Raw genomic sequence first — 23726 nt, 5'->3', positions numbered from 1 at the left:
GTTGTGTTTATGTTGTGTTACGGTCAGGATGTTCTCCCGAAATGTGTTTGTCATTCTTGTTTGGTGTCAGTTCACAGTGTTCACGATTAGTAACAGTGTTAAAGTTGTTTATATCACAACCCTCATTGTGACCTATATGGCTGTTGACCAAGTATGCCTTGCAGTCACTGATTTGTATGAACAAAGACCACATACTACATGTGACCGGCTGGCACACAGGTAGCACTGGGTAAAAGCTGGCGCAATGACATGGTTGAGAGGTCGGCACGCAGATAGAACGATGTAAAAGCGGACGGGACAACATGTTTAAGAGGACGTTAAAGGTGTTGCTATCACGGCACGCCCTCTTTATTGTTGTCAGGTTGAAAATTGGAGAAAGCTTATCCTGGGAGAGGCACTGAAATCTGAAAGCCTCCCAGAAAAATCGGGGGTGTCGGCAAGTATGCAGCTGAGCCACATCAGAGTGATCAAAGAGCCGCATGCGGCTCCGGAGCCGCGGGTTGCCGACCCCTGTTCAATAATAAGGCTATGCCGAATAAGGCATTAATAAGTACTAAATAATGACTAATTAAGAGCCAATATTTTACTAATTTATCATGTTAATAAGCAACTAATTAATGGTGAATATGTTTCCCATACTAAAGTGTTACCATGTTTTTGTTTTTTAAGTGTGCATCCACTCACCTCTGTTTGAGTGACCATGGGATTTCCCAGGTCACACACCACCATCCTGGACTCGTTCACCATCTTGTACTCGCAGTTCAACTGGGCCAAAGACTAGAGGAAGAACATGTGGGAAAGGACAAAAAAAGTGAGCATCATAGAACATGATTAATGCAAAACGACAGGAGTCGCGAGAAGGAACAAGAGAGCGTCTAAAAACAGGGAGGAGGGAGCACAAGTGATGAATGCTCTGACAGTAACAACCTCATCCATCACATAGCACCATTACACACTCATTAGTGCAGACAAACACACACACACACACACACACACACACACACACACACACACACACACACACACACAGCAATTGATCCTGTCCATTTCCGGGGCTACTCACACAGCTTGAAGGTTTTTAGGCCTTTAAGCAAGTTGCTTTAAATCAGCCCAAAGCAACAGGAAGTGATGTCATGTGACCGCATGCACACAAACCAGGTTCCGTTCTGAAGTTTTATATTTTTTTTAGAAAGAACCCATGAGAAGTGCGACTGCAGCATGTAAGTGCAATATTCTTCCAGGTTCTTACGTCAGAAAAGGTGCGCAACTGCCTTCATCCCAGCCCTAAAATGTGGGCGTTCCTTGTCAAATCTGGTCTACCGCATATTCCACCCTCGACTTAAACACTTTTGTTCTTAGGCGCCCATTACGCTGGAATAAGTCCAGCACCCCTGCAAGGTAAAACGTTATATTGCACTTGAAGTTTGGATGGAGTGTACACCACACATAATAAAATGGTAAAGGAAACTTCCAGAAAACTAGGGAGTAACAGTACGTGTATTTGTATTGAAACGTTTCAGTACGGGGGTTTCGTTTCGGTTCGGAGGTGTACCGAAGGAGTTTCTAAGCTGAAGTCTTAACAAGCTCCTTTGCTTCTTCTGCCTCTGTCCCAGCGTTGTCCCACCCACACAACCATCTGATTGGTTACATATATAGCGGTAACAGCCAATCAGCAGTGCGTATTCAGAGCGCATGTAGTAAATGCTTCAGCGTCGAGCAGATAGGTGTTTAGCAGGTGAGCATAAGGCAGCGTACTCTCCCCAAATGATAATAAAACACCTCCCAGTCAAGTACTACTAACATCCCAATGAGCCCGTTGACCTTCTCAAAACTTAAACTGCATCTCAACTCGCTCGCAGTTCTGGCTTGAAGTGAAGGCTAATCAGCTTTAAACGTAACGTTAGCTCATTTTGCGGTGTGTGTGTGTGTATGTGTGTGTTTTACGGACAAAAAAGCTTTGAATGGCAGGGTGCCTGCTATCACATGTTGATAAAAATATATAACATTTACGTAATAAAAATCAACTACGGGCTTCCCAAATGCTGTGATGGATTAAGCATCATGAGTTGACTTGAAACTGTTTAATGTTGCACTTTTTATATGTAGAAGAAAAGTTTTGTCATTTTATCTAATCCGAGCAACAATTTGAGGCAGTTAAATGTTGATTGACGGGGGCAGAATTATTAGTGTTCCCAATGTTAAAAAGATAAAGAAATGTTTTACAAATTTGGTAAATAAATAACCACTGTACCGAAAATGAACCGAACCGTGACCTCTAAACCGAGGTACGTACCGAACCGAAATTTTTGTGTACCGTTACACCCCTACAGAAAACGATGAAATATATTCTGATCCCTTCAACTGCGACACCTGGAAACATCCATTGAGATGATAACAAAAGCACCGTAATGCCACACTATGCACATCCTTGTCTCGTAAATGTGACCATAGTGGAAGGGGACGGCGCCTATATCTGCCATGTTTGGCCATCCTGGTAAAAACGGACGTTCAATGCAACTGAACAGTGATTAATGAAAGAAAATACATTCAAAATTTTGAGTCTATCAAATGTTTCCATTGTTTTTCTGACAGTTAACAACACGCTCCCTGGTGCAAGCAAATACTCTTGACATCACAAATAACATCGCGGTGGTTAAAGTACCAAGTAAATAAAGTTTAATCTCCAGATTATTGTTCAGATTCAGCCAAGAAGAAGGAGCTGTTCTAGCGTGCACACATGCACTAAAGGACCATGACAACACAAGTTCACATGACAGGCACGGCCTTGATTGAATCAGACTTTTCAAATTTAAAGTATTATCTTTTTCATGGATTTCCATGGCATTCACTGGTGTCGGTAAAACTCCATGTTCCACAATTTTCACGCAACCAATACAGAGAGGCGCCATGGCAAAGTCTTCCCCATTAGCAGGCATGTGATTTGAACTTAATGAAAAAGACTGAAAATAAACCAGGTCCAGGGCGGTGCAGTCGTGTTGTTTATGTTTCAAAATGATTCAACTATTCAATGTCAAAATATCCATTCATCCATTTTCTACTGCTTGTCCCTTTTGGGGTTACAGGGGGTGCTGGAGCCCATCTCAGCTGCATTTGTGTGGAAGGCGAGGTACACCTTCGACAAGTCGCCACCTCATCGCATGGCCAACACAGATAGACAAACAACATTCACACTCACATTCACACACTAGGGTCAATTTAGTGTGGCCAATCAACCTATCCCCAGGTGCATATCTTTGGAAGTGGGAGGAAGCCGGAGTACCCGGAGGGAACCCACGCAGTCACGGGGAGAACTAGCAAACTCCACACAGAAAGATCCCAAGCCCGGGATTGAACTCCGGACTACTCAGGACCTTCGTATTGTGAGGCACAGGTACTAACCCATTATCCACCCTGCTGTCTATGTCAAAATATAAACAAAAGAAATAATAAACAAAATGTCAGCTACTGTCTTGTTGTAAAACACCAATAAAAATGAAATATAACATTTAGACAGGCTATACTGTAGCAAAAGTCACCACATGTGTGTTCTTAAATGTGTATTCCACGTCTTCCATGTCGAGAGCAGTTTTGATTTGGGCTTACATGGAAAACTACTCAAATTAATGTTTTATCCAGACTCATACATTTTTCCAAATGTGGCCAAGTAGACGCATTGCGGGTTTCCTGGACGGCGTCGACATCACTAAAAGAAAAATCTAAAGAAGGTAAATCCCTCTGCCATCTTCCACTACTTTTTTTTAGTATATAAATCGCCCGCTTCAATATTCCGTCTTCTCTTCTACGACTCTCTTTGTGATTTGGGATGTCTGTTGTGATTTATCTTCCTGGTTCCATGACCTGGCCTATCTTGCCTCTGATTGGCCTGTCCCTAATGTTTTGCCCTAATCTTAACCAATCGTGACTAATCCGAGTAAACCAACCAACCAATCATGGATGTTCTTATATGTAAACCAACCAATCATCATTGATGTTTCCCGTATATATTTTGTCCCCTGGAGGTGGAGTTTCTTTGCCAAATAGCTTCTATTTTTAAATTCATTTTTTTAAAACCATAGTTTTTACCACTGGATGATCAAAAACCGTACTAATTATGTAGTTGTTGGCAGGTATGGCAAAGAGACAGATCAAGATTTTAACAGACATAGTAGGTCGAGATAAAACAAAGAAAAACGGAATTTAAAAAAAAATATTTTAAATAGACTAAAAAAAAAATTCAATGCCTGTCATTAGTAACGAGCCCGCCTTCATTTACAATTTAAGTACTTTTGCCTAATTTATGCCAGACGGCGCGTCCGCAGGCTGGATTAGAGACTACGAGTAAGAGAAACGTGCGCGTAAAAAACACTGAAGTGCGTGTTATTCACCTCCACTTTCCTCTCCACGCCAATGTAGTCGGCCTCTGGTGGGATCAGAGCGTGGAGCTCCGTCTCGTAGGCTCCTTCTCCTCGGTTTGCAGCTGTGACGGTCAACATGAGCAAGTTGTCGTCACCAATCACCAGCTCAGAGTGGTCCCTAAATCACAGCACAGCAAAGACATTAGTCTATATAAAGTTCATATACACATGGAAATAAGTATTGTAAAGGAAACTTATAATGTATTTTCTGATTTATAAATGTTGTTACTGTGTTGGATACTCGTGTTAAACAAATCATAAGCTTCAGGCATTTGTGATTTTGGATGCAGTTTTGGATGTTTCAGACTGCTGGGTCTTTTTTTAACAATGGTTACTGTGTGACGTCACACTGAGTTAAGCTACATGCTTCAAGCTGTGAGCATGTTATTCCTTCTGGTCTCATGCCCTCCCACTTGCTCTGATGTCTATAAAATTGATACTTATGGGTTTTTTGTCCTCACTAAATTTTAAACGGTACTGTTTTGTTCAACATGGACCAGTAATTATAAGTAGGAACTTGATGGAAAATTAATGGAGGCGTTGTGACTTGGTTTGAGAAAACACAAGAAGTGGACAAAGTATTATTTGCAACTACTGTATTGGTGGCAAGTGCACACAAAAAACTGACGGGTGACATGCGGGAATATAAATGCTGCTCATAGCACCTTTTTTATGCAGAGTGTGCAGGCGTACTTAATGTTGAGACTGGGAAATCTATGTAATGTTTATGAAAAAAAAAAAGTAAGTACTCACCACCGTTTACGCACTTATGCATTTTTGGGTTTGATGTTGTTTTTCCTCTGTTAAGTGTTTTTTCATGTCGTTTGTTATATTTTCTGTTTTGGTTAGTTTTGCTGTATCCGTCTGTTATTCTAACAACTTTACCGCTGCATCTGAGCGCTATTATTCTCACCAAATGCCGATCAGGACGCTTTATCTCCCAGTGTCCCTTGATTCTCGATGATGGTTCATTGTCTTATGTTCATGTCTCATGTTGACATTTGCACGACTTGTATTATTTTCCTTTGCTTGGTACTTTATTAAATCACTACCCTGCTCTAACCTGTACATCACCTGCCGTCTCTGCATCCTGGAATCATGCCGCCTAACACCACCTGCATTCTTGATATCGATAAAAAAACAAAAGTTAAACTTATTTAACTTATGTACACCGCAAAGAAGTATTTTAAATGTAGATTAAAATCACCATGGGTCCCCTTTAAAACAAATTTAGCACCACCAAGCTCAAAAGTGACAGGTATCGGTGCTGTGTTGCCAATCTAGGCCAGGAAGAAAAAAAACATCTGAAGTACAAAGGTTTCACAAGAACATTTTTTTTTTCTTTTTGATTTTTGAGTCACCGCACAACAAGGACCCTGTGTGAGAATAAAAAAGTGGTATGGTCCTATCTGGTGATGTGTGTCACTTAAAAAAAAAATGTTGGATAAAGCTGCTGTGTTATTAGACTACAAAACGTCAAACTGTGTTTATCAGGAAGTGCTCCTTTCGGCTCACAATGACAGTTCGGGGGAATGGCGTAACGAGTTTGACATCAGTTTTTGTCTTCATCATCGATCTAAATGGAACTAAGCAAAAGAATACATTTTGAAGTGTGAGATTATTTTGATTTTACAGAGGAAAATAATTTTAATGTTCTTCTTTTCTAATTGACCAGAGTTGTGTGCTTCATATTCCTTTCTGCGCAGGTATTTGTTTAAAAATAGCAAAACTACTTTGTGGAAGGGGTGTGTGGCCTGCGGGCCTGCAGCGAAACGGGGTGTGCCAGGACCGGCCTCGAAGTCAGCGACAGGTGCGTTGATGGCCCACCTGGGTCTTGTTATCTAATCACCTGTCAATCTGTATAAGCAGCAAACCGGAAGGAGAGAGGTTGTTGGAGCTGGAGCAAGAGCGAGAGACCAACAGACTGATAATCTGGCTGATAATCAACCAGAAACATTGTTGGAAAAATAAAAACTGTATTTCAAACCATGAGACGGGCTCGCCTGGAGATGCTTGGTGGTCAAGAGGACCCACTGGAAGAGAGCTTTCAAATACTTATATTTGCTTATTATCGATTCTATTTGCAGTTCAAATATGACTAAATAAATTCAGCAGAAGGCCATTCTGAAACACTATAACAGACTCAGTGCAGTGTAAATACAGCTAGTTTGTGTGCCTCACACTCACTAGGGCATCACTAGACCTATTTATTTGATCATCTTCTGTGAATCAGGAACAGAAACACATTAACAAAACGCTTTTGGTTCAACTGAAAGGAAGTCCATGCCGTACTATTTCTCTTTGTTTTTATTCTCGCGCTGTCTCCTTAGTTAATTCCATTTTGTGACAATGACAGCCTGATTAGAAACAAACAGAATGTCCAGATAATTGTATTCACAGTATATGGGGTGTCAGAATGCTACAGGACTTAGCCCAATTTTCAAAATATGACTCATGCGGGATTCATTCATTTGTCTGAAATGGAATCCCCTTGACCTCGGTAGTGTGGAAGTGACAGGATGTTTGTTTAATGTTGCCATGGAGACAGCATGCAGCTGGAAGCACTACAGAGAGAAGGCTAGTTCACATAGACAAACACATGGCAAGTTGAAGTCCAGTAAGCAACTGTGATGTAAACGTATCTCACTGTTTGAAGAATAACACATTTTTTGCTCTGACGTGTGTGTTGCTGTCCTGATGTGTTCATTGTTTGTTGGCGAGATCAGAGGGCGTGGCCCTGCTCGTGTGACTTACATGCCAGCAGAGAGCTTGAGGTCCGGGATGCAAATATTGTCGTCCCCGCAGTCCAGGAGAATGTAGGCCTGGGGAGAAGAAGGATGTTTAAAGATAAATCACAGCAAATTGAGAAATAATTAGTTAAGGTTGTCTCAAATGGAACATTTTGTTAGTGCACTTCAATATGTGTACTACGTACACTGCATACTTAGTTGCTGAATGTGCAGATTGTAAAAGTGTAGTGCTGTTTTAGCCTGATTACTATCAGTAAAGGGGGCCCTGATACAACTTTTTTACTTTTGATACAGTACCATTATTAGAGCCTTGTGTATTGCCTAATAACAATATCAGCACAAATCATAGCACATACTGTACTTGGATTATTTTGTAGGGCAGAATGCCGGAAAAGGTTTGATCAAGTGAATTTACTCCGAGAAACAAAGGTAGGTATGAAAAACACAAACCTTATGACAGATTTCTGCTTTTGTTTGTTTTGCATTTGTTTTTGGCGGTACCTAGTGGTCACAATAATTCATTATATTACGCCCACGACAGTAAATTGAATGATGCGGACACGCTTGATACTGGATTCTTTCTAATACACTTCTGCCTTGGAAACTTTGTATGTTTCAGTAACAGTTAGTACATGTCGTGTTTTAGACTGCATAATTATTCAATGAAAGACACTTAAAACGTATGTTTAGCTCAGAGCTGGGCACATATTTTGACTCGGGGGCGACATTGAGAGAAAAAAATGTGTCTGTGGAGGGAGCAATGTTTATGTGTGTATATTCAAAATTATGCTGTACAGTATGTTTGTTTGATTCCCTTTTTTCAGGAACACTAATACCAAAAGTCACAATGTTCAATAGAATTCTAAGAACAGACCACCTAAAAAAAGAACGTAATGGAGCTTTACAGGTTTTTACGGAATAAGACAGCAAAAATGTACATGGAAATAAAGAAAGTGGGATTTCCAATATTAATTATGAGCAATAAAACACTGAATATTAACAACATATGAACATCGCTCCTCTTTTACTTCTCCGACCAGCTCCTCAATAAACAACTTTTACAATCAAGCAAAATGTAACAAATAAAACGTGAATGCAAAGTGGAATAAACACTTACAATATGATATTAGAATTTTCATGCAGAAATGTGTTGTAAAAATCTGCTTCCGCATTTGTTCCTCACACATGCGTTCCGGGCCGGCTGCTCTGAAAACAAACCCCGCCCACTTTGCTTTGTTCCTCGTCAGAGCTGCTGTGACGTAGATTACCATAATACCTCGTATAACGCCCAAAAGCGCAGATTTCAACCATTGTAATACATTCTATAGTCTAAGTCTTACGGTTATTAAAAAAGAGCACTATAAAGTTTTTATGTTAAAGGTCTAAAAAAATTATGTAGAAGGTTCTGCGGGCCAAATTAAAAATCTTAACGGGTCACATGTGGCCCGCGGGCCGTATTTTGCCCAGCTAGCTTGTTTGCTATAGTGCTCAGCTGTTGCGTAACTACTAACCTCTAATAGCCTACCGTGTACCATGTTTACCTTTTGAAAATGACTTGCCTAATATAGTGGCGGACATTTAGATGTTAATTGGCTGTCCAGTTTTGCACTGCTTGTATCGGAGCTTATATCAGAAATTTTAGATGCAATCCAATATTATCCGATGCATGATTTGCTTTTGCTAATATCAGACCGATATCAATATCAGGTCAAGACACCTCAACTGTCAGTACCACTTGCCAGAAATGAACGCTTGTATTTGCAGCCGACTTACTTTTTGTCTTTGTGTCTCCTTTCTGACTGAACTGCAACCACTCAAGTTAGTCCTTTCTGCTATGCAGTCGAGAGTGTAACTACGGAGGTTGGTTATGGTCTATTACTGCACACTCACCATCCAGGCACTGCATTATCCGTACTTCTCAATGTGCATGCACTTATGCAGAAAATGTTAAGTGTAAGTGTGGACACTTAGCGGACACTTGATTCATGTAAAACTACACAACTCCAGGTTTTAAATAGGATAAAAAAGCTGTATAATAAATGTCAAGTGGATTAGTTTGACCTAAAAAACACGTTCTTGCCTGGCATGCACACAACAGCACAATCTTGAGCAGGGGTGTCAAACATACGGCCCGCAGGATGAGTTTGCCAAGTATAAAAATGAGCCGGAATTTTTGAATGAAAGAAACTGCTGTTCTAAAAATGTCCACTAGATGTCTCAATAGCAATTCTTTATATCTTTGTAAATCATGCTACAGTGGTTAAAAAAATAAACCACATGATGTTAGTGCACCAGTCGAGGAAAATGAGCAAACTACATAAATAACATCCTGTATTTTGATTTTGATATTAGTTTTTTATCTTAATAGATTGAAAAGTAACACCAATGAGTTGACGAGTTGATGAACATTATCACATAATTTATTCAGAAAGTATAAATAACAACAAATAAAGATATAAAACTATTAACCGCAACAAGTAAGTGTAAAAACAACAACAACATTCATTTTTAAACAAAGAAAACAATCTGAAGTTGTCTTTATTTTTATGTTATTGGGCTGTGATTTTACCAGTCCGGCCCACTTGGGAGTAGATTTTTCCCCATGTGGCCCCCGATCTAAAATGAGTTTGACACCCCTGATCTAGAGGCTGCATAACTTTTAAAGACATGTATGAGTTAGGTTGACATGGCGTTTGTACCCACAAGCTCTTGCAGGAAGGTGCTGCTATAGTAGTTCAGGACAGGTGGCAGCGCTTGGCCCTGAGTGGCAGGGGCCAGGCTGTAGTTCAAAGCCAATGAGATGGGAGACAATTTGTCCCGGAACTCGTCCTCCTCCTGCGGCGATATAGCCATTATTTAAAGGCCCATCATCAAGTGGCCATAAACATTTATATGATCTACTCACCCTTAGAAAAATGGTGTAGTTGAGGCAGGCCTTAGGATGCTTGTGACCCAGTTTCAGGAGTCCGGTGAGTTGAGGCTGCTGGGAGTCTAAGAAGAGGACACGCCTCACGCCTCCTCGGGTGCCTTTCAACCAATCCAAATGCAGCTCTGCTCTGAGGTCTGAAGGGGAAAGTGAGGCACGAGAAGATGTGTCATGTCATGTGTCATATCACAGTTATTGCCATCAAAATGATCGTAATCATCACTGTATTGTTGAATGTGTTCAATAAGTACTCATACACACTTATAATCAAGTACAAACCCCGTTTTCATATGAGTTGGGAAATTGTGTTAGATGTAAATATAAACGGAATACAATGATTTGCAAATAATTTTCAAACCATATTCAGTTGAATATGCTACAAAGACAACATATTTGATGTTCAAACTGATGAACATTTTTTTTTTGCAAATAATCATTAACTTTAGAATTTGATGCCAGCAACATGTGACAAAGAAGTTGGGAAAGGTGGCAATAAATACTGATAAAGTTGAGGAATGCTCATCAAACATTTATATGGAACATCCCACAGGCCACAGGTGTGCAGGCTAATTGGGAACAGGTGGGTGCCATGATTGGGTATAAAAACAGCTTCCCAAAAAATGCTCAGTCTTTCATGAGAAAGGATGGGGCGAGGATCTGGAGAAATCACTGCACGTAAGCGATGATATTACGGACTTTTGATCCCTCAGGCAGTACTGCATTAAAAACCAAAATCACTGTGTAAAGGATATCACCACATGGGCTCAGGAACACTTCATGAAACCACTGTCAGTAACTACAGTTACATCTGTAAGTGCAAGTTAAAACTCTAGTATGCAAAGCCAAACCTTTTATCAACAATATCTTGAAACGCCGCAAGCTTGGCTGGGCCTGAGCTCACCTAAGATGGACTGATGCAAAGTGGAAAGGTGTTCTGTGGTCTGACGAGTCCACATTTCAATTTATATTTGGAAACAGAGGACGTGGTATCCTCCAGAACAAATAGGTAAATAACCATTCGGATTGTTATAGGCGCAAAGTTCAAAAGTCAGCATCTGTGATGGTATGTGGGTGTATTAGTGCCCAAGGCATGGGTAACTTACACATCTGTGAAGGCACCATTAATGCTGAAAGGTACATACAGGTTTTGGAGCAACATATGTTGTCATCCAAGCAGTGTTAATTTTGACGGCAAAATTTGATTTAGTTTTAGTCATAGTCTTTTGACCAAAATGTAATTTAGTTTTAGTCATAATTTAGTTATTTAAATTGTTTTAGTTTTATTGTAGTTTTAGTTGACAAAATATCATAAGATTATAGTCGACGAAAACTACAGTAGATTTAGTCGACTATAGGGTAATATATAAACTTTCCCTTCAATTTCTGAAAGTCAAAGCAAAACAGCGGAAACATCACCGATACAAGTCGTATTTTGATGAAAATCATGTCTCAAATGTAGTATTTCACGAGTAAGCCGTGTAATAAACGGGATAACGTCGAGTGAGTTGTATGTTGAGGAAAATGCTTACCTGTGTGTGGATTTCGGGGTGATTCGACTGTAAATGTCGCTTCAAGTTTGTTGTGTTTTTCCCCGTAATCGTCGCGCTGCATTTCTTACACTGCGTCTTGTTATCTTTGACGTCAAATATAAAATTTCTCCATATGTCCTCTCTCCTCTTCCTCCGCGGCGTTGACATGTTGTCTTCTGAAGCACATGTTTGCGTTTGAGACTGACCCGGGTCAGTCTCAAACGCAAACTACGTTTACATAACTTCCTTACCACGTCGCTCTGATTGGTTCTCTTCCCAACTCCTCCCGCCTTTTCCTAATGAAATAAGTTCCGATTGGATCTCGTCTCTGGCAGACATTTTCGTCTCGTTTTTATTCGTTGACGAATATGTCAATACACCTCGTCATCGTCTTAGTCGACGTAAATTATTTTTTATTTAGTTATTGTCTTGTTTTAGTCAGAAAAAAAAGGTTGTTGACGATAACTATGACGAACATTTTTTGTCAACAAAATAAACACTGCATCCAAGCAACGTTATCATGGACGCCCCTGCTTATTTCAGCAAAACAAGTGTTACAACAGCGTGGCTTCGTAAAAAAAGAGTGCGGCTACTTTGCTCGCCCGCTTGCAGTCCAGACCTTTTTCCAATCGAAAATGTGTGGCGCATTACGAAGCGTAAAACATGACAGCGGAGACCCCGGACTGTTGAACAACTGAAGCTCTACATAAAACAAGAATGGGAAAGAATTCCACTTCCAAAGCTTCAACAATTAGTTTCCTCAGTTCCCAAACGTTTATTGAGTGTTGTTAAAAGAAAAGGTGATGTAAGACAGTGGTGAACATGCCCTTTCCCAACTACTTTGGCACGTGTTGCAGCCATGAAATTCTAAGTTAATTATTATTTGCAAAAAAAAAATAAAGTTTATGAGTTTGAACATCAAATATCTTGTCTTTGTAGTCCATTCAACTGAATATGGGTTGAAAAGGATTTGCAAATCCTTGTATTCCGTTTATATTTACATCAAACACAATTTCCCAACTCATATGGAAACGGGGTTTGTATAATAAAAATAAATAAATACAACAAAATAAATGGCCACACATTAAACTATCTTGGCAGAGGAAATATGTTTTATAATAATATTGTTCTGGCTACTTATAAGCAATGTTATTTTTATGTGAGTGTTTAAATACAAACCCCAAAACCAGTGAAGTTGGCATGTTGTCTAAATCGTGAATAAAAACAGAATACAATGATTTGCAAATCCTTTTCAACTTATATTTAATTGAATAGACTGCAAAAACAAGATACCTAATGTTCCAACTGGAAAACTTTGTTATTTTTTGCAAATATAAGCTCATTTAGAATTCGATGCCAGCAACATGTTTTAAAAAAGCTGGTACAAGTTACAAAAACACTGAGAAAGTTGAGGAATGCTCATCAAACACTTATTTGGCACATCCCACAAGTGAACAGGCTAATTGGGATTAGGTGGGGGCCATGGTTGGGTATAAAAGCAGCTTCCATGAAATGCTCAGTCAATTACAAACAAGGATGGGGCGAGGGTCACCACTTTGTGATAAAATGCGTGAACAAATTGACCAAAATTTTAAGAACAACATTTCTCAAAAGCTATTGCAAGGAAATTTAGGGATTTCACCATCTACGGTCCGTAAAATCATCAAAAGAGTTCAGAGAACTTGTAAAATCCTTGCACGTAAGCGCCAAGCCTGTGACTTTCAATCCCTCAAGCGGTACTGCATCAAAAAACTAAATAAGTGTGTATAGGATATTACCACATGGGCTCAGGAACACTTCAGAAAACCACTGTCAGCAACTACAGTTTGTTGCTGCATCTGTAAGTGCAAGTTAAAACTCTACTATACAAAGCGAAAGCCATTTATCAACAACACCCATAAACGCAGCCGGCTTCTAAAATGGACTGATGCAAAATGGAAAAGTGTTCTGTGGTCTGATGAGTCCACATTTCAAATTGTTTTTGGAAATTGTGGGTGTTGTGCACTCCAAACCAAAGAGGAAAAGAACCATCCGGACTATTATCGGAGCAAAGTTCAAAAGCCAGCATCTGTGATGGTATGGGGGTGTATTAGTGCCCAAAATATGGGTAACTTACACATCTGTGAAGGCACCATTAATGCTGAAAGGTGCATACATGTTTTGGAGCAACATTTGTTGCCATCCAAGCAACGTATTTTTCATGGACGCCCCTGCTTATTTCAGCAAGACAATGCCAAGCCATATTCTGCACATGTTACAACAGCGTGGCTTCATAGTAAAAGAATGCGGGTACTATACTGGCCTGCCTGTAGTCCAGGCCTGTCTACCATTGAAAATGTGTGGCGCATTATGAAGCCTAAAATACCACAACGGAGACCCCGGACTGTTAAACAACTTAAGTTGTACATCAAGCAAGAATGGGAAACATTTCCACCTGGAAAGCTTCAAAAAGTGATCTCCTCAGTTCCCAAACATTTACTGAGTGTTGCTAAAAGGAAAGGCCATGTAACACAGTGGTAAAAATGTCCCTGTGCCAACTTTTTTGCAATGTGTTACTGTCATTAAATTAAAAGTTAATGATTATTTTGTAAAAACTAATTAAGCTTCTCAGTTCGAACATTAAATATATTGTCTTTGAAGTCTATTTAATTAGATATAAATTGAAAAGGATTTGCAAATCATTGTATTCTGTTTTTAGTTACGATTTACACAATGTGCCAACATCACTGGTTTTGGGTTTTGTATTTTCATGCACAAGCTCTAAACATATTACAGCTATAATTAATAATTTCGACTTCACAGAAATGATCGTACCATGGTTTCAGTACTATAACTGATGATTTATAAAGGAAGAAGGCGGCTTACCCACAGAACTGGGGATGCCCGTTCCACCCACTTCTGCACACACATCCACCTTCAGGCTGCAGGCAAGAAGATAAGGAGTTAATGTTGCATATAAAGTTCATCTTGGACCAGCTAATGTTTGTAAGGGAATTTAGTCATTGTGTTGGTAAATACCACTGAGGGGATTTCCATTTCCATTCAGTCAGTCAGACATGGGAGACTGGGCAACAGTCCTGCACTTCCTATATTTATGTGTTCATCAACGAATGTGTGTGTGTGTGTGTGTGTGTGTGTGCGTGTGTGTGTGTGTGTGCGTGTGTGCGTGTGTGTGTGTTTTATCGCCTCTTCCATTAAGGAAACAGGAAAGTGAGTCCCAGTTTCTAATATCCACTAATTAGAAATTTGCCGACATAAGGCTGTTTGTTTGGTTCCACTTCAGTGACCCTAATAGTTTGAATGCGCACATTGAGGATGGCACAGTGTTTCTTCAAAAACTTTGGAATTAGAAACTGGGTCGAGTGACACAGAGGTGGTAGTGCAAGCTCTAAAATATTAGTATGTTAAATAAAAAAATCATTTTTTTTATCCTTTCAGGTAGTTTTATGTTGTATGTAAAACCATGTGTATTTTATGTTCTCAAGTGTGACTAATAATAAGCAGTGTGTGTGTGTGTGTGTGTGTGTGTGCGCACGTGTGTTTGTGTTTGTTTGTGTGTGTGTGTGTGTGTGCATGTGTGGCATGCATATGTGTATGCTGCGAGGAAATGAGGCCAATTTTACAGACAGCACACACATCAGAGAATGGTTAGTCAATATTCTGTGGAACCTTTCCCAAAATGCATCTGTGCACCACCACCTGACACATTGCTATTGTTAGCCACGCTTTTGATAAACCCCCGAGTTGTACTTAATTCGATTAAAAAACAACTTTTGACCTTTTTGTGTTTTGGAATAATGTGTCTTTCTTTTTTTTTTTAAGAAAAAACAATAACCTGTTTATAGTTCTAAAGTTGTGACCAAACTTTAGTGCCTGCCTTCAATCTATTGTGGAACAAACAGTCCTAGTCATAAGGGCACACATGTTTGGAACAATAAGCTGATACATAAACAAAGACAACACATACTTGGCCTACGTTTTTGCAGTTATCATCAAAAATGAAAATGGAATGCATTGTTTGCATATTGAAAAAAAAAAAAAAAGGAGACCGGTATTTGCACTTTCAGTTGTGATACTATACCACTGAGTACTTGAAAACAATGAGGGAAAGTTGAAGCAGATGACAGCTGGATTTATTATATCAGTGATTTAAATCCCTTTTTAAGCTACGACTGCACTGAAACATGTTTGCACATATTTTCTGTTGAATTAAAATATGTACTTTTAACCACATATTATATTGTATGAGTGCAAAAGGGGGCAGCACGGTGAAACAGGGGTTAGTGCATGTGCCTCACAATACGAAGGTCCTGAGTAGTCATGGGTTCAATCCCCGGCTCGGGATCTTTCTGTGTGGGGTTTGCATGTTCTCCCCGTGACTGCGTGGGTTCCCTCCGGGTACTCCGGCTTCCTCCCACCTCCAAAGACATGCACCTGGGGATAGGTTGATTGGCAACACTAAATGGTTCCTAGTGTGTGAATGTGAGTGTGAATGTTGTCTGTCTATTTGTGTTGGCCATGTGATGAGGTGGCGACTTGTCCAAGGTGTACCCCGCTTTACGCCCGAATGTAGTTGAGATAGTCTCCAGCACCCCCGCGAACCCAAAAGGGACAAGTGGTAAAAAATGAATGGATGGATGGATAAAATGTAATAGGTTGTCTTTAATATGACAATAACTGAATAAGGAAAAATAACATTTTGATTAGAGGTAACTGTATTTTTAGTTTCTTATTGTGGTTTGTGTTGTGGTTTGTACAGCCCTTTGAGACACTAGTGATTTAGGGCTATATAAATAATCATTGATTGATTGATTGATTATTGTAGATCTGCTGTTTTTTGACAGTGCTTTGAATTCAGGTGGCGCAGTCCTATTGCAATATGTTGTCAATCTTTTAGGAGCACTCAATTCAAATGGTAAATGGGTTATACTTGCATAGCTCTTTTTCTACCTTCACGGTACTCAAAGCACTTTGACACTATTTCCACATTCACCCATTCACACACACATTCACACACTGATGGCGGGAGCTGTCTTGCTAGGCCCTAACCACGACCCATCAGGAGCAAGGGTGAAGTGTCTTGCTCAAGGACACAACGGACGTGACGAGGTTGTTAGAAGGTGGGCATTGAACCAAGAACCCTCAAGAACCCTCTCCCAACTGCGCCACTCCATCCATAGTTTTGAAATTGTGTGCATTAGTATGATTTTAAAATGTCATTATACTGAATATATGATTTAATGCTGTTTTTTTTTCATTTTAAACAAAAAACATGAATACACATAGAAGAATAACACGGAGTAGAAGAACAAAAAGAAGTACAAGAAAACTAAAAATAAGTAGTAGTCGAAGAGGCAGAAGAAAAACAAAAAGTATGTATGCAGATGTGTTTTTTGTTATTTTTACATTTTATAGTGGTTAACTTCTTTTTACACTTTGACAATGAAAAAAAAAAACATGTGAAGTTTTTGAAGGGGACGGCGTGGCGTGGTTGGGAGAGTGGCCGTGCCAGCAACCTGAGGGTTCCTGGTTGGATCCCCAGCTTCTACCAACCTTGTCACGTCCGTTGTGCCCTTGAGCAAGACACTTCACCCTTGCTCCTGATGGGTGGTGATTAGCCCCTTGCATGGCAGCTCCCACCATCGGTGTGTGAATGTGTGTGTGAATGGGTGAATGTGGAAATAGTGTCAAAGCGCTTTGAGTACCTTGAAGCTAGAAAAGGGCTATACAAGTACAACCCATTTACCATTTGAATGACTGTAGAATATTAAAAATGCTTGTTCAGTTCATAAAATGTTATAAAAAGGACCTTGGATTAGATTATTTCTATATTCAGAACTTCCTATTGGAAATGATGTTTCGAAGGCTGAAAAAAAGGGAGGCTGATCAACAACCACCAATTGTTTAAACATTATTTTGATATGGTACTACCGCCCAAAACAATGTCCAAATATAGATATAATTACACCAATACAAGTCAAAAACTCAATTGGGCTTGCTATCAATAACAATTCTTCACCTTTTGAACCTTGGGCGTCTCCCCCATGGCGTCACTTAATTCTGTGCGCTGCTGTTTGATTCTGTGTGGCGTGTCTTGTTCCATACCTCCGACCAACTTTGTGCTTGTTTATTTGAATTAGCTGAGTATTATTATGACAAAGCGGCACAGTTTAGTGCTTTTTGTCAATCAGACTCAAATCTCTGGTACAGCCGCCAACACTCACACGCCGCTGCACCGTGATGGCAGCGAGCCCAGCACACTTTTCTTGTCTAAACAGTCCCACTTGCAGGCATAATATGTTGGGACCGTGGTGGACGTTGGTGGAGCAGCAGGAGATTTCAGACTGGGGCCTCACATAACCGTCCAAAGCTTCACGAGGGGAAGAATAATGTATCAAAAATAGGATTATATAGTTACAAATTAATTGAGTCCCTTAAGGTTATATGAAACGTTTGGTTTCACGGTGGATGGCAGAGATGCAAGACCGTTGGTGAATATTTGTAGGGTCTGTTAGTTTTGGTTCAGTATAAGCAGCAGAACCATACATCTCATTACAGCAGCAGCTTCTTTAATTAGTCTTTTATTTGTTTAGGAATTTGATCATTTTAGTTTTAATATACACGCAAATTGCCCCCGTTTTTTTCCCTTCAATTTCTATGAGGTTTCTAAGGGTGCTCCAAAATTTCGATTCACATCCAAATTGCACTTTTTACACACACACACACACACACACACCCACACACACACACACACACACACACACACACACACACGCACGCACACACGCTCACACAAGCAAGCACACTCACTCACACACACACACACACACACACACACAAGGATGGATATATATATATCTATATACTCTATATAAATATATATATTTATTTTAAATACACACATATATGTATATATATTATTTATATATACATATATGTATACATTATATATATATGTATTTATTTATACACATATGCATATAAATATCCACATATATATACATACATATATGTATATATACACACACACACATACAGTATATATATATACATATATATATGTATATATATATATATATATATATACATATATATATATATACATATATACACACACATATATATACATATATAGACATATGTACATACATATATGTACATATATACATAATTTATGTATGTACATATATATAAATTATGTGTACATATATATACATATACACATATATAGACACATGTACAAAGATATATGTACGTATATACATAATTTGGATATAATTAAACTTTTTTTTATGTTTTTTACAGTGTATTACTGTAAGTGATATCACAGTTTTATAATTGTAAAATTCTGGTGACTGAACAGCCAGTTTATTTAGTTTACCCTAAAATGTATTGTCATTTTGACAATGTGCAATTTAATGGATAACTAGCTTTGAAATCATAAGTCAATCAGATATTTATTCCTATTTTAACAAAAAAGTTTGCAATGTATGATGTAATATTTTTTGCATTATCAAAAAACATTCAACTAATAGCCTTTGATTATTATAGATTATATATATTATATTATAGACTATTATAGAACGACATTCCAATCTAAATGAATTCACTGTAACTAACATTACCTTTTGAACATGAGCAACATTATTTTTTCAGATTCATAAACAAGTAGAGCAGATATTTGAATTTCTATTTTTATTTTATGAAGGAAATCTTTGTAATGTATATAACATGTTAATATACTATTTGTTACATGATAAGATAATCTTGAATAAAAATATGAGCAATTGCATGCAGTTAACAGTTTTTTTTTTCTGTCAAAACGGACAGCACAAATACATTTAGTAAGAGAAGGTAAATACTTGACACATATTATTTCCAGGCTTTCACTGGCCATATAAAATGATGTGGTGGGCTAAATCTGTCCCTCGGGCCTTTCGTTCAACATTTGTGCTTTAGTAGATCAGGCCCTACATCTTCTTAAAGAACAATACTGTAGAAATCATTTTGATATACAGCGGTACTTCGGTTTACACTTGACATCCCTGTCAAAAGGTCAGATCGAAACTGGAGCAATTTTTTTTGCATAAGAAATAATGTAAAGCCAATCAATCCCTTCCAAACACCCAAAGCACAATAAACTAATAGGGATCGTAAGGGCAATACATGACAAAAATTATGCAAAATGCATGTAAATGACGAATTAAATGATGAATGATCACGTAACATCACTTTGACATTTTTTTAAAGATTAGTGTTGGTGAATGTGTCAAAAAGTGGAGAGGGTGTTGGCCAAAGCAACGCCGACACCGCTTTCATATTTTGCTAAGAGTAATTTCTTAAATTGAATTTAGTTTCTCACTTTTTTTATCACTTTCTTTGGCCCCATGATGGCTAATTTTGGAGTGAAAAAAATCAGTCATCAGCGCATGGCATTCTTGGCTTGGGAAATGAAAGAATGATATGAGTTTTACTCAAATTCTGTAAAGAAGTTTGTAAGATAACCGACATAGTATACAAAAATAGTGGCAAAGTTTTTGCAAGGCATTCTTGTCAAAAATGTAATCATGAAAAGTAGAGCGTACAAACTCCTGTAGAGTATCCATCCATCTTGTTCCGCTTATCCGAGGTCAGGTCGCGGGGGCAGACTTCCCTCTCCCCAGCCACTTCGTCTAGCTCTTCCCGGGGGATCCCGAGGCGTTCCCAGGCCAGCCGGGAGACATAGTCTTCCCAACGTGTCCTGAGTCTTCCCCGTGGCCTCCTACCAGTTGGACGTGCTCTAAACACCTCCCTAGGGAGGGGTTCGGGTGGCATCCTGACCAGATGCCCGAACAACCTCATCTGGCTCCTCTTGATGTGGAGGAGCAGCGGCTTTACTTTGAGTTCCTCCCGGATGACAGAGCTTCTCACCCTATCTCTAAGGGAGAGCCCTGCCACCCGGCGGAGGAAACTCATTTCGGCCGCTTGTACCCGTGATCTTATCCTTTCGGTCATGACCCAAAGCTCATGACCATAGGTGAGGGTGGGAACGTAGATCGACCGGTAAATTGAGAGGTTTGCCTTCCGGCTCAGCTCCTTCTTCACCACAACGGATCGGTACAACGTCCGCATTACTGAAAACGCCGCACCGATCCGCCTGTCGATCTCACGATCCACTCTTCCCTCACTCGTGAACAAGACTCCTAGGTACTTGAACTCCTCCACTTGGGGCAGGGTCCCCTATCCAACCCGGAGATGGCATTCCACTTTTTTCCGGGCGAGAACCATGGACTCGGACTTGGAGGTGCTGATTCTCATTCCGGTCACTTCACACTCGGCTGCGAACCAATCCAGTGAGAGCTGAAGATCCCGGCCAGATGAAGCCATCAGGACCACATCATCTGCAAAAAGCAGAGACCTAATCCCTCGGCCACCAAACCGGAACCCCTCAACGCCTTGACTGCGCCTAGAAATTCTGACCATAAAAGTTATGAACAGAATCGGTGACAACGGACAACCTTGGCGGAGTCCAACCTTCACAGGAAATGTGTTCGACTTACTGCCAGCAATGTAGAGTAGCATATAAAATAAGTCAACACACATCCATATCGCGTAATGGCCAGAAACACAAGAATATGTGTCGCGTCTACAGTCAAGCACGGCGGCGGTAGCATCATGGTCTGGGGGTGCTTGAGTGCTGCCGACACTAGGAAGCTGCAGCTCATTGAATTCCAACATTCTAAAGCAGAACATGATCCCTCTACCTCAGGAAACTGGGCTGCATGATGATGCTGTACGTTGCGTTCATCTGTGTTGTACTAAGGTGGAGGTCAGAAACGTCCCACTTTCCCAATTTTTGCAATTCCGAATTGGTATTAGCAAGACTGTCTTACCAAGTCACGAAGGTGTCGGTGTGTGGCAGACGACACTGTCTGTCATCAGGATTAAGGATCCTTGGCGTCAGGATCATTTCAGCATCCACAGACACAACGGCTCGAGCCCTGCACAAACATTTACGTCTTATAACGCTTGAATGTAACAAGGAATGGAGGCTATTTTTTTTGTGCATTACCTGTACACAGACACCTCGCCTGCTCCAAATGATCCAACGATGAGGTCTGCAGTGGCAGAGAGGAAACAAATGGCCACAGATGTAATAGATTTTAAAGATGTCACACTTGTCATGTTTACATGTAACACACAAAGACACAGTGTGAGTTGCCACTATCTTTCTTCCCTTTTTGACACACCAGCCACCCTGGACTGAACTCAGACACTGAACATTTCCTTGTGTGGTTTTGTATTTTCACTCAAGCACGAAGGAGCTAGTAACAACGCAGGTTGCATAACAAAGAAACACAACTGCATGGAAGCATCTATTTGTGTTGTAATCGCTTTTGGAAAGAACATGCATAGTTAAATTGGCTTTCAAAAAGGCAGTATTTGATTCTTGTGGTTGTGAAGGACACAAACTGATTAAAAGAATCTGTCAATTGTAAAAAAGGGGAATTCATCGATACAGGACGCCGCCAAACTAAGTCAACAAGAGAATGACCCATAATTCAGGCTAATAAACGATTTTCATAGATAATCACTAATGGTTTTATTGGCAAAAAACCCACAAATAATGACGCTATTGTAAAAAATTGATAAAACACTAAGTTGTAAAATCCTAATACCGTATTTTTCGGACTATAAGTCGCAGTTTTTTCATATTTTGGCCGGGGGTGCGACTTATACCCCGGAGCGGCTTATGTGTGAAGTTATTAACACATTACCGTAAAATATCAGAATAATATTATTTAGCTCATTCACGTAAGGGACTAGACGTAAAAGATTTCAACGGATTTATCGATTAGGAGTGACAGATTGTTTGGTAAACGTATAGCATGTTCTATATGTTATAGTTATTTGAATGACTCTTACCATAATATATTACGTTAACATACCAGGCACCTTCTCAGTTGGTTATTTATGCGTCATATAACGTACCCTTATTCATCCTGTTGTTCACTATTCTATATTTATTTTAAATTGCCTTTCAAATGTCTATTCTTGGTGTTGGGTTTTATCAAATACATTTCCCCCAAAAGTGCGACTTATACTCCAGTGCGACTTATATATGTTTTTTTCCTTTTTTCGGCTGGTGCAACTTATACTCCTAAGCGACTCATACTCCGAAAAATACGGTAATTGCAACTGAAATGTAGTTAGTAAATGATGATAAATGCATGCTTTTGTAATTTTCAATATTTGTTTTATATGTATTTAATAGGTATCAATTTAAGTGTAGTGGTATTACTCTTGACAACGAATTGGTGTATAAAATGACCGAAAAACAGATAAGAAAACAATAGTTTCCACCAGGGAAATTGTTCAACACAGTAGATCAGTTACAAAAAATGGAAAGGGTAAGGATGGATAGGATAATGCACACAAGGGCACAAAAAGAGGGCAAAAACAATAGGTATAAAATATACTAAAATGTTCCATAGTAGCAAAATAAAATGGAACATATATGTACTATTTATATATTATATATGCAGTATATAATATATACTGATATATTATATTATATTTTTATATAATATATACAATATATAACAAATCCCAATTACCATGTAAAATATTACAGTATATGTAACAGCTGCAGCAAAAAAAGGCCAGCATAAAATAGAGACTAGATCAAAGCAGAAAATATACATTGTAAACAAAGAGGTATCTAACATTGAAGCGGTCAGGTAATAGAAGAATATCATCTATTGCTGTATGGCAGGTTATTATACAGCTGAATGGAGTGCGGAATGAAGGAGTTCTTGAATCGAACTCTTAGGGGTGTCACTTCCGATACAATACCGATGTTAAACATACGTGGCCAATAAAGCTGACTCTGACATTAGAGCCTGGGGTATTGGCTAATGCTGATATTGATACCATATCATAACAGCACAAAGTTGTATTTTGTAGCATGTAATGTAAAAAAGTCTTGATTAAGTGAAATCAGTCAAACAGAGAACAATTGTGGGTAAGAAAACCCCTAACCTAATTATCATTAAATGTCAGGAATGGACTTAGGCTATCTTTGAAGGAAAACTGAACTTTTTTTAATGTTGCCCATTATTCACAA

General features: G+C 39.3%; 1 protein-coding gene across 1 annotated transcript in view; it reads right to left on the bottom strand.

Moving 5' to 3' along the window:
* itga8 (integrin, alpha 8) overlaps positions 1-23726 on the bottom strand; it is a gene marked incomplete at its 5' end in the record, with an annotated part of 193850 nt that overhangs the window by 41019 nt on the left and 129105 nt on the right. The window contains 8 exons of the mRNA XM_061914761.1: positions 685-777; positions 4386-4533; positions 7170-7237; positions 9869-10000; positions 10071-10228; positions 14486-14541; positions 21493-21600; positions 21672-21717. Of these exons, the coding sequence (XP_061770745.1) occupies positions 685-777; positions 4386-4533; positions 7170-7237; positions 9869-10000; positions 10071-10228; positions 14486-14541; positions 21493-21600; positions 21672-21717 (809 nt within the window). The remainder of the gene's footprint in view (positions 1-684; positions 778-4385; positions 4534-7169; positions 7238-9868; positions 10001-10070; positions 10229-14485; positions 14542-21492; positions 21601-21671; positions 21718-23726) is intronic.

The sequence above is a fragment of the Nerophis ophidion genome, linkage group LG11 (assembly GCF_033978795.1).
Source record: "Nerophis ophidion isolate RoL-2023_Sa linkage group LG11, RoL_Noph_v1.0, whole genome shotgun sequence".
In the NCBI taxonomy this organism is placed as follows: Eukaryota; Metazoa; Chordata; class Actinopteri; order Syngnathiformes; family Syngnathidae; genus Nerophis; species Nerophis ophidion.
Note: the sequence above shows the minus strand (reverse complement) of the source record. Positions and strands in the feature narration are given on the sequence as shown.